Source organism: Onychostoma macrolepis, chromosome 20 (assembly GCF_012432095.1).
Source record: "Onychostoma macrolepis isolate SWU-2019 chromosome 20, ASM1243209v1, whole genome shotgun sequence".
Classification (NCBI taxonomy): Eukaryota; Metazoa; Chordata; class Actinopteri; order Cypriniformes; family Cyprinidae; genus Onychostoma; species Onychostoma macrolepis.
Genome location: NC_081174.1, coordinates 21,284,723 through 21,298,537, shown reverse-complemented (window position 1 = coordinate 21,298,537; position 13,815 = coordinate 21,284,723). Strand labels below are relative to the sequence as shown.

The window sequence follows — 13,815 nt, the reverse complement described above, 5'->3', positions numbered from 1 at the left end:
TCAGTAAATGAGGTACTCTCTCAGGGACATTTTCATTTCTTATTGGTGGAATCACCTATACCCAACTCTATCTGAGATTTAAATTTAAAAAAAAAAAAAAAAACACATCTCAGGAGACAGGAAGTGAAGCCAACTTTGGATTCAGATGTGCCTTGGTGCCTTCCTACCTTGGAATGCAGCAATTTTCAGATGCAGCCAATGTCTTCCTGACCTAGCTTTTGTTTTGAATGTTATTGAAAACTTGTATAACAGGCACTTGTTATGTTTATTGCTATTTGACGAATCACTTGTTTTCCTCAACAGCAAGTCACTTTGGATAAAAGCATCTTCCAAATGAATAAAATGTAAACTCTTAGTATTGCCTACGTGTCAACAGAAGCTAGTGAACCCAACAGAAATAAGCCTTCAACCATCATGGGGGGTATTAAGGAAAAAAAAAAAAAAAACCCACCCTACACAAACATTAGTACTTAAAGCTTTATTTAAAAAGGAAATCAAATCACATTGTTGGCTTGACGTTGGTTCTCCCAGACCTGGAGAGGGCCAACTTGGGAACTTCCCTCCCACTGGAAACCTGTGGTGAAATGGAGAAAAGCAGTCAAAGCCAGAATAAACCTTCAAATTTGGGGCTCAAAAAAAAAAAAAAAACACACAACCCCACACACGTAAAGTGTACCTGGAACTTTGGACACACCATCAGTCCTCAACTCACAGCTTGTGTCACAGCAGCCACACCCCTCCTCACCTCCATCAGAAGATACCCATCTAAAATAAAATTTGTTTAGAGGATGCATTTATACGGAGTACAGCTGCATCATCCACCCAGACTCACCCATTTGCTTTAAAAGAACAAGCCTTATGACTTTCGTCAACCTGCACCGTAGCTGCACTTGCTTTTAGAAGACAAGTGATGTAAATCTGCAAAGACAGGCCATTTATTATTTGCAACAAACTTCAAAAGCACTTGAAACGCCACACAAACAAATACATACAGCACCACTGCTTTCTTGTTGGAACCTGAAGGCCTCCAACTGAAACTGGAGTTTGTCATTGTGCACTCTGGGCAGAAAGTTGGACATGGAGCCAGTATACTTTGCATCAGTGAGGCAACTGAAACACCAAAGAGTTCCATGAGGATCTTAATTCCCACAATTGTATGAGAACTGTGCATGTTCTTACCCATGGTTTTCAATAAAAGAATACACTGGAGCGGAGTTCACGTCAGGGCCTGTAGTGGCAACACAGTGGTCCACAAATATACGAAGGGGAACATGGTTGTACTGCTTCACAGATGCCTGAATATTTAAGACATCACCCAGGAAGAACACCTTTGAAGGCCTTTCAAACATCCAGTCATCTTAAAATAAAATAGAAACCAACACAAATGAAAACACTAGCACTTTCATCTGTATTTGAATTTCACTTAGTCTAAAGAGGAAATACAAACCAGTCATGATCTTCAGGGAGAAGACCAGAATGTCCTCTGCAACCTTGGTGGACGCATATGGGATCCAAGCTGGCTGCAGTTCATTACTGCTCACATTGTGTCTCCTGTAATGAAACACTCATTCAGGTCCAAAAGACTTGAATTGTAAAGGTTGCACTAATAATTCAAGTAAAGACACTTGACCTGGGGTAGTGGCATTCAATACCAACTGTAGCAGCACTGGACCTTACAATTGGAGTGCTTTGGAATTCTGCTGGTCTATAGTCAAGAGTAAAGATGTAGACAAGCTCATTGTCAGTCACCTGCAAGAGAGGGCACTTAGAAGCTGCTCAATATGCAGGACCTTGGCAATGAGCAAATTCTTAACATGGTTAAAGAGCCAGAAGACACACCACAAGCTGACTACCACACTCATGAAGTTCAGATTGAAAGATCAGAACTCTGGCAACTGAATCCACGTTCACTACAGCACAGCCCCCTAGAGACAGAAGAGAAGGCTCAAGCAGCTGGCCAGTACCAAAGAAGTCCTGCTTCACTTCCACATGCACCCTATTTTCCCAACACTGGACTGCTACACTGTCAGAAGGTTGAGGCTGCTGCAAATCAAAGTTAAAATCTGGCTGTACTGGCTCTTCTGGGACCTTTGGGAACTTCCAGGTAAGCTCCCTGACAGGGCCCCGCAATTCTTGTTTGGACTGAATACTTGAAGATGCCAGATCTGTAGTAAGTGGGGCCAGCTGGGGCCTCTGAGACTGAACTTCATAAGGACCTTGGATTGGACTCCACTGCTCCCCAAGCAGAGGATCAACCCTTTGAGGTTCTTCCGTCAGCACCCGGGGCTGAGACACTCGAGGGTGAAACAGTCTGGGTTCTAGTCTGGCACTGTACACTTGATCAAATGCAACCAGCACTAAAAGCCCAAGCACACATTCTTTAAGCCCCATTATCACAGCCACCATCTTACCACACAGTCACACTGCAGTAAGGTGTTGTAGCACCATTTTATAGTGTCATGAATACTATCCCCGCCCACCCCCAAACAAGCTTAATTGCTCCGTGGACCATCCTAATTACAGAATCAATGCCTCAGCAGCACTGAAGTTCACTCATCAAGCCCCCAAAACAAAGCAAATGTAAATTAATTAAAAACATTTTAGTCTCTCTTCTGTTTTAAGATATACAGTATTTGAACTAAATTCATATTACCATGATAATTCCATCATGTTCAGCCAGGAATCTTGGGGTGATCCTTGATGATCAGCTGGCCTTCAAAGATCATATTGCAAAAACAGCACAATCATGCAGGTTTGCACTACACAACATTAGAAAGATCAGGCCCTTCCTAACAGAACATGCAACACATCCTTGTCATTAGGCTAGACTATTGCAATGCACTTCTGGCTGGACTTCCATCATGTGCAATCAGCCCTCGCAAATAATTCAATATGCAGTAGCACGTCTATCATTGAGCCCAAAACAGCCCATGTCACAGCTTCTCATCTCTCCACGCTGGCTTTCAGTCACGGCTCGCATCAAGTTCAAGTCATTGGTGCTTGCTGACAGAACAGCCACAGGCTCCACACCCTCCTACCTTCACTCGCTCTTACGAGTCTACACACCCTTCACACTGTTAGACTTTGCCGTAATTTTACAGTTACTTACCACAAAAAAAGCCCAGTAAAATATCATATCAAAGATGCCCGTGCAACAACCCGGTAGAGGTTATAAACTGAGGTTTGTGCCCAGTGAGCACATAACGGATGTTCCTTCTAAGTGGATCGCCAGACGTCAGCTGTGAGTCTTCCTTTTTACTTAACAAATCTATTTTATAACTTACTTTTAAAATGTAAACATATATGGAAAGTAAATAAGTCTGAGGGAACTGTTTTCCTCAAAAACTGCCACTTTTGTGAAACTGACTGCCTTTTCCAGTACAGATGCACCCAATCTAGTATTTACAAGAATAATGATTTTTCTTTTGAATTTTTTACTGTCAGTTATGGTACATTTTACTCCTCAGTTAAATAAATGCCGTTAATGTGTGTGAAGTCATTTGAAGTAGTGTGTTTTCTCACAGGCTTGCCTGTTGGTTGGCTCTCTCTCAAATCATATTGCTTTGGCATGCCCTAATGGGTACATATTATTGCAAAAGCATTGTACATAGCAGAATAGAAACAAACAAAACAAAAATACATAAAATACATCTATAAATATATAGGCCTAATATTTATATAAACATTAATTGTACTACTAATGCAGAAGTGTTCACTCTTTACCTCTTAGTTTGTGGTATTTATAAATATGTGCTACTAAAGAAAAAGTAGGTCCTTCCCAAGTAATATTCCTAATTTGTCATGTTCAGGGATTGATCGGAACTCAGGAATAATCTGTATTTGACTGTACAGTGAGTCTCTTAAGGATGTATGTTTTTCACAGTGAAGGAGGAAGTGTTCCTCCGTCTCAACTGCTCCTGACCTACATTTGTTACAGATTCGCTCTTCTGGTAACCACTTCTTTTTATTTCGTCCTTTTTCTATGGCCAGCTGGTGGTCACTAAGTCTGTACTTCGTCAGTAAATATCGGTGTTAAATTCCTGACTGAGACAAGATAGTCAGCCAGACTGTACTCTTGTTTGGTTTCAAATAACATCAGAGACTATTTTGGTCTTTGGTTTGTTCTTTCCAATGCTGTGTGCATGTCTTTTCTCTCTATTCATAATTTCTTTGATTCTTACAGGTTTTCAGGGTCAGTGATATTGAGTGCTTTGTTACTCAGATCTGACACCATTACACAAAGATGACTTTGAGCACAATTTTTTGCTTTAAAATATAGAGAATCTTTAGAACTAGAGTTTAAATTAATCCAGAACTTTACTTTTTTAGATTTAGGGGGAAATGGCCTGATTCCGCTCTACATGTTATTTGACGTGTTTGTGGATATGAAGGATGCTTCTGCTGAACTCTATCTGTAGACTCTCTAAAAGGACATTTGCACCAATCTTTATGGCTGTAGTTATTCATTGGTCCCCAGAGCTCACATTCATATAGGGCAATAAGCAGTATGACACTATCAAAAATCTTTGTCCAAATTCTGATGGGAATGTTTATTTTCAATAATTTAATTTGCATGCCTTGCAGTGCCCTGCAGACTTTTATAAGTAATGTTTCGATTGCCAAATTGAAATTTCCAGTGGAAGTTAAGCGATTCACTGTAGAAATCTAATAATTGTATGGTTGCGGACAAAATGGCTCAACACGAGAGCAAAACAAAGACATGTGAAATAAAACATGCTATAAAGAGTGGCTTGATTAGTGGAAACAGAACGTAACAACTCCAAGTCACTTACACACGTGTAAAAGCAAATGCTACTACATGGGGATGATTAGATAATTCAGCCACTTTAGTTTTGAAACTAGTTCACTTACAGAGCTCAGTTTAAGTGCTTCCATTCTATCAGTTTAAGTTTCAACTTGCTTTTACTTTAAAAGTAAGAGAATGAAAAAGTTCCAAACACTTGTTGGTACTTAAAGCTTTATTTACAAGAATCAAATCACATTTTTGGCTCGATGTGGATTCTCCCAGACCTGGAGAGGGCCAACTTTGGCTCTTCCCTCCCACTGGAAACCTGCTGTGATAAATGAAGGAAACGGTCAGAGCAAGGATAAACCTTCAGATTTGGGGCTCAGTCACATGCAAAATGTACCTGGAACTTTGAACACACCATCAGTCCTCAACCCACAGCTTGTGTCACAGCAGCCACACACCTCATCACTTCCATCAGAAGACGCCCATCTAAAACAAATAAATTTGTCTAGAGGATGCATTTATACAGAGTATAGCTGCATCATCCACCCAGACTCACCCATTTGCTCTAAAAGAACAAGCCTTATGATTTTCGTCAACCTGCACCATAGCTGCACTTGCTTTTAGAAGACAAGTGATGTAAATCTGCAAAGACAGGCCACTTATATGCAACACTTCAAAAGCACTTGAAACACCACACAAACAAAATACATACAACACCACTGGTTTCTTGTTGGAACCTGAAGGCCTCCAACTGAAAGCGCATTTTACGTCCAGCCTAGCCTTACGACCGGGTGTACGTCCAGCTGGTGCAACCGGCCCCAGTTGCACCAGCTAGACGTAAAAAAGCTGGGTGTAAGCCCTACGCTGGGCTTTGCAACGTCCAGCTTAACGATAAATATTTACACCTGTTGCACCAACTAAAACTACGATCAGGCGCAGCTAAGCCCGGCGTAGACGATGCGAGTCCACGCTGCCACATTCTCCCACAGTTATAGATATAGCTGAGACGACGTTCACGCTGCAATGGCAACAACTACTAATATAGAACTGAATTGCTCAAGACATCATAACAAGTGAAGCCACCGCGCCATGATTTCATTGAGTAAATATTTTCTAACAAGTCCGCATTTTTATATAGTCTCCCTGCACGTTCCCATGACAGATTTCTTTAAACAAACATTAAAAATGAAGGCGGCAGGTTAAGTAAAATATAATGAATGCAATACAAGGCTTCTTTCTAGTTATTTTTTTCTAGCTGACAATCGAGGTTATATGTACAATGCATGTCTTTCCTGAGGTAGCCAAATGTGACTTTACGTGACGTCTTTCTGTGGCTGGAAAACCACATTTATAGTTTGTATTTTGTGATAAAACTGACAGAGTTTGAAAGCTGATACTTTTATCTCTGATTAAAAACAACAAAGCACAAACTTACTGTCATTATTGAATGGTAGGCACGCTACAATGGAATTAAAGACGTGAAATATTTCCAAGCATACTGTCCTTCCAAGCAAGATGTGGAATGGTAGGCTACATTTCTTTTAATAATCCCAGATCATATGTAATATTTTACTGTATAATTACAAGATGTACATTTTTTTTTTATTAGTTCAATTACTGTCGACAGAGTGTTATAGTCAACACCGAGCTCCGCGACTGATATCGCTTATCCTGCCTGAAAAGACCATAAACATTGCAGTTCACGTCTGCAGTAATAATTAACTAACAGACATGAATCCTAAAAACTAATAATGTCCGAGCAAATAATGAGTTTTCACTTTACACCTACCTCTGACTAGGCGTAAGATTTAGTGTCAGACGTAGCACTACGCCGAGATGGTGCAACGGGTAAAAATTCTACGCATGACTTAATGCGCATTTTATGTCCAGCCTAGCCTTACGACCAGCTGGTGCAACCGGCCCATATGTTTATAATGAAACCATCATATTTAAAAACATGATATTAATCACATTAAAATAAAATTTGTTGTTACTACTGTAAATCTATATTAATTTATTATGGGATCTCCTTGCTTTCAGAATCTTTACTTTTTATTTTGTTTGTGTATTTTAAAATATATTTTTATATTAACATTTTAATGACATTATATTTATTGAACGTTATTTATCAAAATAAGCAGAAAATAGCCTAACTTTGCTAAAGTGATTGATTTGAACAAGTATTAACATTAGTATCAATTTTTTTTTTTAGCTAAAGTATTTATTAATACAGTGTGCCTTTTACCCCGTGATTGTGAAACAAGAAACACCTCACATGATTTTACGTGAAATGTGTCATTTTTCATGTTAATCAGGTCAATTTTGATCAAGAAAAGTGCACTGTGGCTTTAATTCAGCGTAAGCGGCGCATCAAAAATAGACTCGGCGCCGAAACTATCGCGGCGCTGCCGCTTCTGCTCTGCTCCTGCTACGCGCTGCCGCGCTGCCGCGCCGCCTCTGCGTGCGGTGTGAATGCTCTAATCTGTTAACATGGGCGCCGAAAAAAATACGCGCTGCTTACGCCCTGCAGTGTGCAACCGGCGTGAGTCTTCGGGTTCAAGCCTTTCGTTCTTTTGTCAAGTGACAGCTTCCCGGATCAGTATTTTCTTGTAATTTTTTTTTTTTTTTTTTATATTTAGGAATTATCAGTGATTTTTCCCATCATACAGATAAAGTTAAGCATTAATCAACTCTTCATTACCACATTCAATGTTATGGAAAAGAACCATTACAGAAATTCACAAATTTATAAACTGTAAGAAATGAAAAGCTCAAATATAATTTGAGACACGAAACAATACGTAGCCTAACTGCAAGCAGGGGCGGATTTAACCAATAAGCGAAGTAAGCGGCCGCTTAGGGCCCAGTGGAATCAGGGGGCCTCATCTGATATTGGCGAAACATATCTGCAGCGTTGAGCAGTGTAGCCGTTCACAGACATGTGCGCTGATTTCTTGAACGCAGTGACCAGAAGTGTTTAAGTTAGAATCCACTTACCGATCAAAATGCCGAGTTTTTGTCAAGTGCTGCAAGTTCGGGGATCATCTCATTATAACAAAGTGTAGATACGATGTAAATAAGAGATTCATTGTGCAGTGTAGAGCTTATTAACGGAACGTCGTGAGATCGCAATGAACTGAAGTGAGAGATAGCTAGTGATTATGAGGAAGCGCTCTTTGCGCGCATTCTAGGCTGACTGTCTCAGAACAGAGATATTCACCTCAGTAAAGAAGGTATTGTGTTTCAAGTCACAATTTTATTTATCTTGAGGTTTCAAAATGACTCTCTTGTGTGCTTCTCCTAGGCGCACCGGCGCGAACTGTCACAGATCGTATAAATGCACGAATGCAATGACTGGAGATTTTCCCTTAATAATAATCATTTTCGATTTTTTTCTCGGCAAAGCCTACAGTATGCCTTCAGAACACTTTGAATATTGAGTTGCCTGGGATAATTTTATGTTTGTAAAAAGACTGGAAAGGTTTACAATTTATTAATGGACAAGTGCAAGTTTTTTTTGGATAATGTCTTCATTTGTAATCTCAAAAAATAAGGTAGCCAAATTTGGCTTTAGAACAGCATCAGGTTGACAAATTACTGGTTGTGACGGTACAAATAAACTATAAACTAGAGTGAGCGAGCAAAATAGGGGTTAAGCATAAAAGGACACATAGTTATTGTATGGGGGCCCCATACCTGGAATTTGCTTAGGGCCCCCAAATCGCCCCTGACTGCAAGGGTAAAGAAACAATACGCACTTGTTTGTAAGGAAGGTTGGGAATTAACCAATTTCTGTATCTACTGCTGCTGTCATGTCACGTGACAAAAGAACAAACGATTTGTTGAAAGCTACAGGCCTGTGTCTCTCAAGGCCTTGCTTTCATTGTAAAATCAAAATGCGTTGTGTTCAACCAATAACCAATCTGGATTTAATAGTGGCCATTCAACTGAATCCCCCTTGCTGTCAGTCACTGAATCACTATGGATTGCAAGAGCTGAGTCCAAATCAATAGTTCTCATTCTGTGAGATTTAGCTAATGCTTTTGACACTGTTAATAATCAAATCCTTCCATCCACCCTCTCGTCATCACCGGAGATGCACTTCACTGGTTTCACCTTCTCAAGGTAGGTCCTTCAGAGTTGCTTGTGGAGGAGAGAATCAGTTCTTGGACCCCTCCTTTTCTCTATATACACACTACATCACTGGGACCCATCATCATATAGGCACACGGTTTTTCCTACCACTGCTATGCTGATGACATGCAGCTCTACCTCTCATTTCAATCAGATGATCCAACGGTATCTGCACAGATCTCAGGCAGCCTGACGGACATCTCGGGCTAAAAGAGCATCACCTGTTTCTCAACCTGGCAAAGACTGAGCTTCTCATCTTCCCAGCCTCCCAATCAGTACAGGTTACCATCCAGCTAGGCTCATCAATGATAATCCCATCATGATCGGCCAGGAATGTTAGGTTACTGACGTAACCCCGGTTCTCTGATAACATGAAGTGAGGTATCTCACTATGGGAACGCCTCGGGCGTGACCGATCGCGGAAGCACCAATAACACCACGTCTGCCAACTATGGCAGACCAATCGCTACAGCGATCAGGAGTCCCGCCTCCTGTATATAAACCGCAGCTACCTGCCGTTTAGTCATTCTCCGCATATCTCTTCTCCGTGCAGTAAGGCAAGGAGGGCAATGTTGTGAGATACCTCACTTCATGTTATCAGAGAACCGGGTTACATCAGTAACCTAACGTTCTCTTTCTAACACTCGTTCGGTATCTCACTATGGGATATAGACCACTCCCGTATTGCCGATATGCTGACGAAGCAGACTAAAGAAAGAGTAGGTTATTATCTGAATCATAAAGCCCAACTGAGGTGAAACAGAATGCAAAGGAATACTCCCCTTAATAAATTGCATTATACCCCCTGACTACTCACTCCCAGAACTGAGTGGGCCAGAGATGGTTCTGTCACATCCAGTCTATAGAAACGAGCAAATGTGTGCGGAGAAGACCAGCTGGCTGCCGCGCAAATTTCTTGAATAGAAATGCCCTTAAACAGAGCCCAGGATGTAGCCATACCTCTAGTTGAGTGTGCTCGTAATCCTATTGGGGGCTCTTTATTCATATTATTGTAACATAACACGATAGCCTCCACCACCCAGTGGGAAAGACGCTGACGGGAGATAGGCTTTCCTTTGTAAGAGTCAGCCCACGAGACAAAAAGCTGATTGCTCTTACGAAGTGTGCGGGTTCTCTGAACATACGTATACAGAGAACGAACCGGACATAAACTGTGTAACCTCTCCTCCTCTGGGGATGAAAAGGGCGGTGGATGAAAAGCTAGCAGGTCCACTGATTGAACTGCACCAGCGTGATCAAACACTTTAGGCACAAACGCCGGGTTAGGTCTAAAAGTTACTCTTCGACCCCCCGGAGCAAACATCATACATGAGGAGTGAATAGATAAAGCATGTAGCTCACTCACCCTTTTTGCTGTAGTGAGAGCAAGTAACAGAGCCGTCTTCAAAGCGAGCAGCTTCAAGGCAATGTTATCAATGGGTTCGAAAGGGGCTTTTGAGAGCGCGTTCAGAACTATGGACAAATCCCAAGGCGGGACCAGCGGCTTTGATACTGCGTGTAGCCTACGTGCCCCTCTCATAAATCGACAGACGAGAGGGTGTTGGCCAACAGTACCCGTGTTAAGACCCACATGACATGCCGAGATAGCGGCCAGATAAACCTTAACTGTAGAAAAGGCTCTGCCCTTGTCCAGAAGGTCCTGTAGGAAGCACATCACATCCGAAGCTGAACACAAGAAAGGAACAATGTTTCTATCGGCGCACCATCCCTCAAACACCCTCCATTTGAGATTATATAAAGAACGTGTCGAGGCAGCCTTGGCGTTCTGAATTGTCTCTATCACTTTCGGAGGTAACCCAGCTGCATCCAGATTTAGCCTCTCATGGGCCAGGCCCAGAGAGCTAGTTTCTGAGGGGAGGGGTGAAATATTTCCGGCCAGAGAGAAGAACAGGGGACATTGTGCGTCTTCGCGCGATGCGAAGAGATCTACAGCTGCACGGCCGAATCTCTGCCACATCTTGAGCGTCACTTGGGGGTGGAGTCTCCACTCCCCGTACAGAGGATTCCCCCTGGACAGTAAGTCCGCTCCCCTGTTCATTATTCCTGGAACGTGTGTCGCGCGTAACGACAGGAGAGTCCTGCTGCTCCACATAATTAGTTCTTTCTCTAACAAGTGAAGCTTGTGAGAACAAACTCCTCCCTGCCGATTTATGTAGGCTATCACCGTTGTATTGTCCGTCCTGACCAATACATGATGATTCTTGAGAAAATGCACAAAATGTCTCAGAGCTAGTAACACTGTTAGTAGTTCCAGAAAATTTATGTGCTTCTCTCTCAGTGCGGGAGACCAAACTCCTCTCACTGTTCTGCCTTCGAATACCGCCCCCCAGCCCGTGAGAGATGCATCTGTCGTCACCACTTTCCTTAACATAACAGGACCCAGAAGGCATCCTGTTCTGAGAAAAGACGGAGCTCTCCAGTGACGGAGAGCGTTCATGCATTCTGGTGAGATGCGCACTCTGCGGCTGAGACGGCTCTTTGGGCGAATGCCCTGTGACGCTGTCCAGTTCTGAAAATCCCTCATTCGCAGCAGTCCCAGGGGAACCACTGACAGTGTTGAGGCCATCAGACCCAGTAGCCGAAGACACATTCTGAAAGAGACTGATCTCCCTCGTTGAAAAAGGGAGAGGCAACTGTGAAATGTCTCGATGCGATCCTCTGATAGGAAAGCTCGAAACGTCACTGAATTCAACCTGAGACCCAAGTAGACTATTTCCTGTGCAGGAGTTAGACAACTCTTCGTCTGGTTTATTCTGAAACCTAGTCTCTCCAGATGCGTCACTAGTCTGCCCGTATCGCTCTCTGCTTGCCTCTGGGAAGGCGCGCAGATGAGCAGGTCGTCCAGATATGATGCGACTCTGATCCCTCCCCTCCTCAATGGCATCAGAGCCGCTTCCACACACTTGCTGAAAACCCGGGGGCCAAAGCGAGGCCAAAGGGAATTCTTGTATACTCGTATGCTGTGCCCTGATAAGCAAACCTCAGATATTTCCTGTGAGCAGGAAAAATATCTATGTGAAAATATGCGTCCTGGAGGTCCACTGAGGTGAACCAATCTCCCTGACGAATACTCTGACACAACGTTCTGAGCGACAGCATTTTGAATTTGTATTTTCTGAGGTGTTTGTTGAGGACACGTAAATCCAAAATGGGACGGAGACCTCCCCCTCTTTTGGGAATCACAAAGTATCGGGAGTAAAAACCTAAGTGGCTTTCTCTCGATGGAATCACTCTTATCACTCCTTTTCTCATTAAAGAGGATATTTCTTCCTCTAAAATCTGAGCTGCTTCCCCTTGGGCCACTGAGATTACCACTCCATTGAACATAGGAGGTTTTACAGCGAATTGAAGTCTGTAACCCCTGTCTATCGTGGTTAAAACCCAGGGATGAACTGCGCATGCGCGCCAGTTCGCGGCCTGAGCTGCGAGTGGGCCCTTCTCGTCTTCGCTCACTAGCGGTGTTGCAGCACACTCTAGTGGCGAAGGAGGGGAATGCCGCTCCAGTAAAGGAGTAAGATTCGTCTTTATTTGTGATTGTTTTAATTTTTTGTGATCCTTCTTTATTTTTATTCCACTCTGCGCCCTCAGCCCTTGGCCTGGATGCGTCAGAGAAAACTTTATTTGTGATGGGATGCTTGCGAACTTTTGTCCTTGCTCCCTCGGAACAAACCTCGTAGGTGGAGGGAGAGACAATTCTTTGGGGGGCACCAGAAGAACATGGGCCATTTCCCCGCAAACATTGGACTTTGAACTGACCGCACACGTCCATTCCACACTTAAATTCCTTCTCCTTTTCCCCGCGGGAGGGAGAATGGAATCGTTCTGCAGGGATGGGACAGAGAAACCCTGGGTGCTGTCTCCAAACCCTTCCTGATGCCAAGCTGACATCTCAGGTCGCCCGCCTCTTTTTGTTTCCCTGAGGGGCTGCCGACCGGTGTTTCGCTGCTGCGGCTGCGAAAGACTGCTTTGGTTTCACGAAACCGGGCTTTGACTGAGGGCCCGCGTTTCCCGGCTGTTGCGGTGGAGCAGGACGGGAAGGCTGATAATCAGAGTGTCCCCCTCTCCCTGAAGGTCTGAAGTTCGGTCGGCTCGGGTGATAAGGCCGAGCTGCCGGCTTTCTGGGGAGACAGACCTCGAATGCCTCTCCCTCCTTTTTCCGCAGGTCACATTGCTGACGCATTGCTGTTACCGTTGCGCCGAACATAGCCTTTGGATCAATAGGGGCATCCAAAAACTCCACCTTCTTTTTGTCAGAGAGGCCTGACAAACCGAGCCATAGCGATCTCTCTCCCACAACCGCTAAGCCCATACTCCGACCGCAGCTTTGAACTGCTCCGCGGGATGTGCGCAGGTTTAAATCTGCAATGACACATATCTCCTCCCAGATCGCTGGGTTGGGAGATCCGGAGTCCAGCTGACGCCCCATCTCCTCTAATAACTCCGCTTGGTAGGCAGTAAGGAGGGACGTCGCGTTCAGAGCACGAACTGCCAGTGCCGATGACTTATAGATCTTTTGAAAAACAGAGGCGGCGAAGCGCTCTGTTTTCCCTGGAAGCGAGGCTCCGGTTGAAGAGAGCGCCGCCCGGCGACCTGGGTGCAAGTGATTAGCCACCGATGACTCGATAGGGGGAGGGTCCGCCATCCCCACATCCTCCATACCCTGAACGTCTAGCCTCGAGAAGCCCTTAACAGGCACTCGGTGGGAAAAAGGCTTATCCCAAAACCTCTTCATTTCAGCCACACAAGCCGGGACGGCTGGAATAAACTGCCTCGATGGAGGGAGACGTGACGGAAGTCTCTTTCCATCATACAGATCTCTTTCAGCCCCCGGACCTGCCGGTTGGGATGGCCAATCGATCGACAGTCTACCCGTGGCCCTGCGACAGACCTCGAGTAGATCTGTGTCC

The 13,815-nt window shown here is 43.8% G+C and overlaps 3 protein-coding genes across 4 annotated transcripts; all 3 read right to left on the bottom strand.

Annotated features, from left to right (window-relative positions):
- Window positions 1-463: 463 nt before the first annotated feature.
- LOC131527736 (zona pellucida sperm-binding protein 3-like) lies at window positions 464-2,435 on the bottom strand. The gene is made up of 8 exons (XM_058757033.1): window positions 1,840-2,435; window positions 1,631-1,749; window positions 1,448-1,551; window positions 1,180-1,357; window positions 993-1,110; window positions 833-918; window positions 677-765; window positions 464-574 (listed from the first exon to the last, which is right to left on the bottom strand). The coding sequence occupies exons 1-8, from the start codon at window positions 2,404-2,406 to the stop codon at window positions 495-497; spliced, it is 1,341 nt and encodes a 446-aa protein (XP_058613016.1). The 5' UTR covers window positions 2,407-2,435; the 3' UTR covers window positions 464-494.
- A 2,508-nt stretch (window positions 2,436-4,943) lies between these two features.
- LOC131527481 (zona pellucida sperm-binding protein 3-like) lies at window positions 4,944-6,112 on the bottom strand. Of its 2 annotated transcripts, none has more exons than XM_058756600.1 (4): window positions 5,466-5,811; window positions 5,310-5,395; window positions 5,151-5,239; window positions 4,944-5,075 (listed from the first exon to the last, which is right to left on the bottom strand). In XM_058756600.1, exons 1-4 carry the CDS (start codon window positions 5,514-5,516, stop codon window positions 4,993-4,995), a joined length of 309 nt encoding a protein of 102 aa, XP_058612583.1. In that variant the 5' UTR covers window positions 5,517-5,811; the 3' UTR covers window positions 4,944-4,992. The 2 variants fall into 2 exon arrangements, with proteins under 2 accessions (XP_058612583.1, XP_058612585.1); XM_058756602.1 differs by having other exon boundaries at window positions 4,945-5,072; window positions 5,466-6,112.
- A 3,464-nt stretch (window positions 6,113-9,576) lies between these two features.
- On the bottom strand, window positions 9,577-12,796 carry LOC131526618 (uncharacterized). Its single transcript, XM_058754964.1, is given in 2 exon segments — window positions 9,577-11,830; window positions 11,833-12,796. Coding segments are annotated over 2 exon segments (3,111 nt in total). The 3' UTR covers window positions 9,577-9,683.
- Between the last annotated feature and the right edge of the window lie 1,019 nt (window positions 12,797-13,815).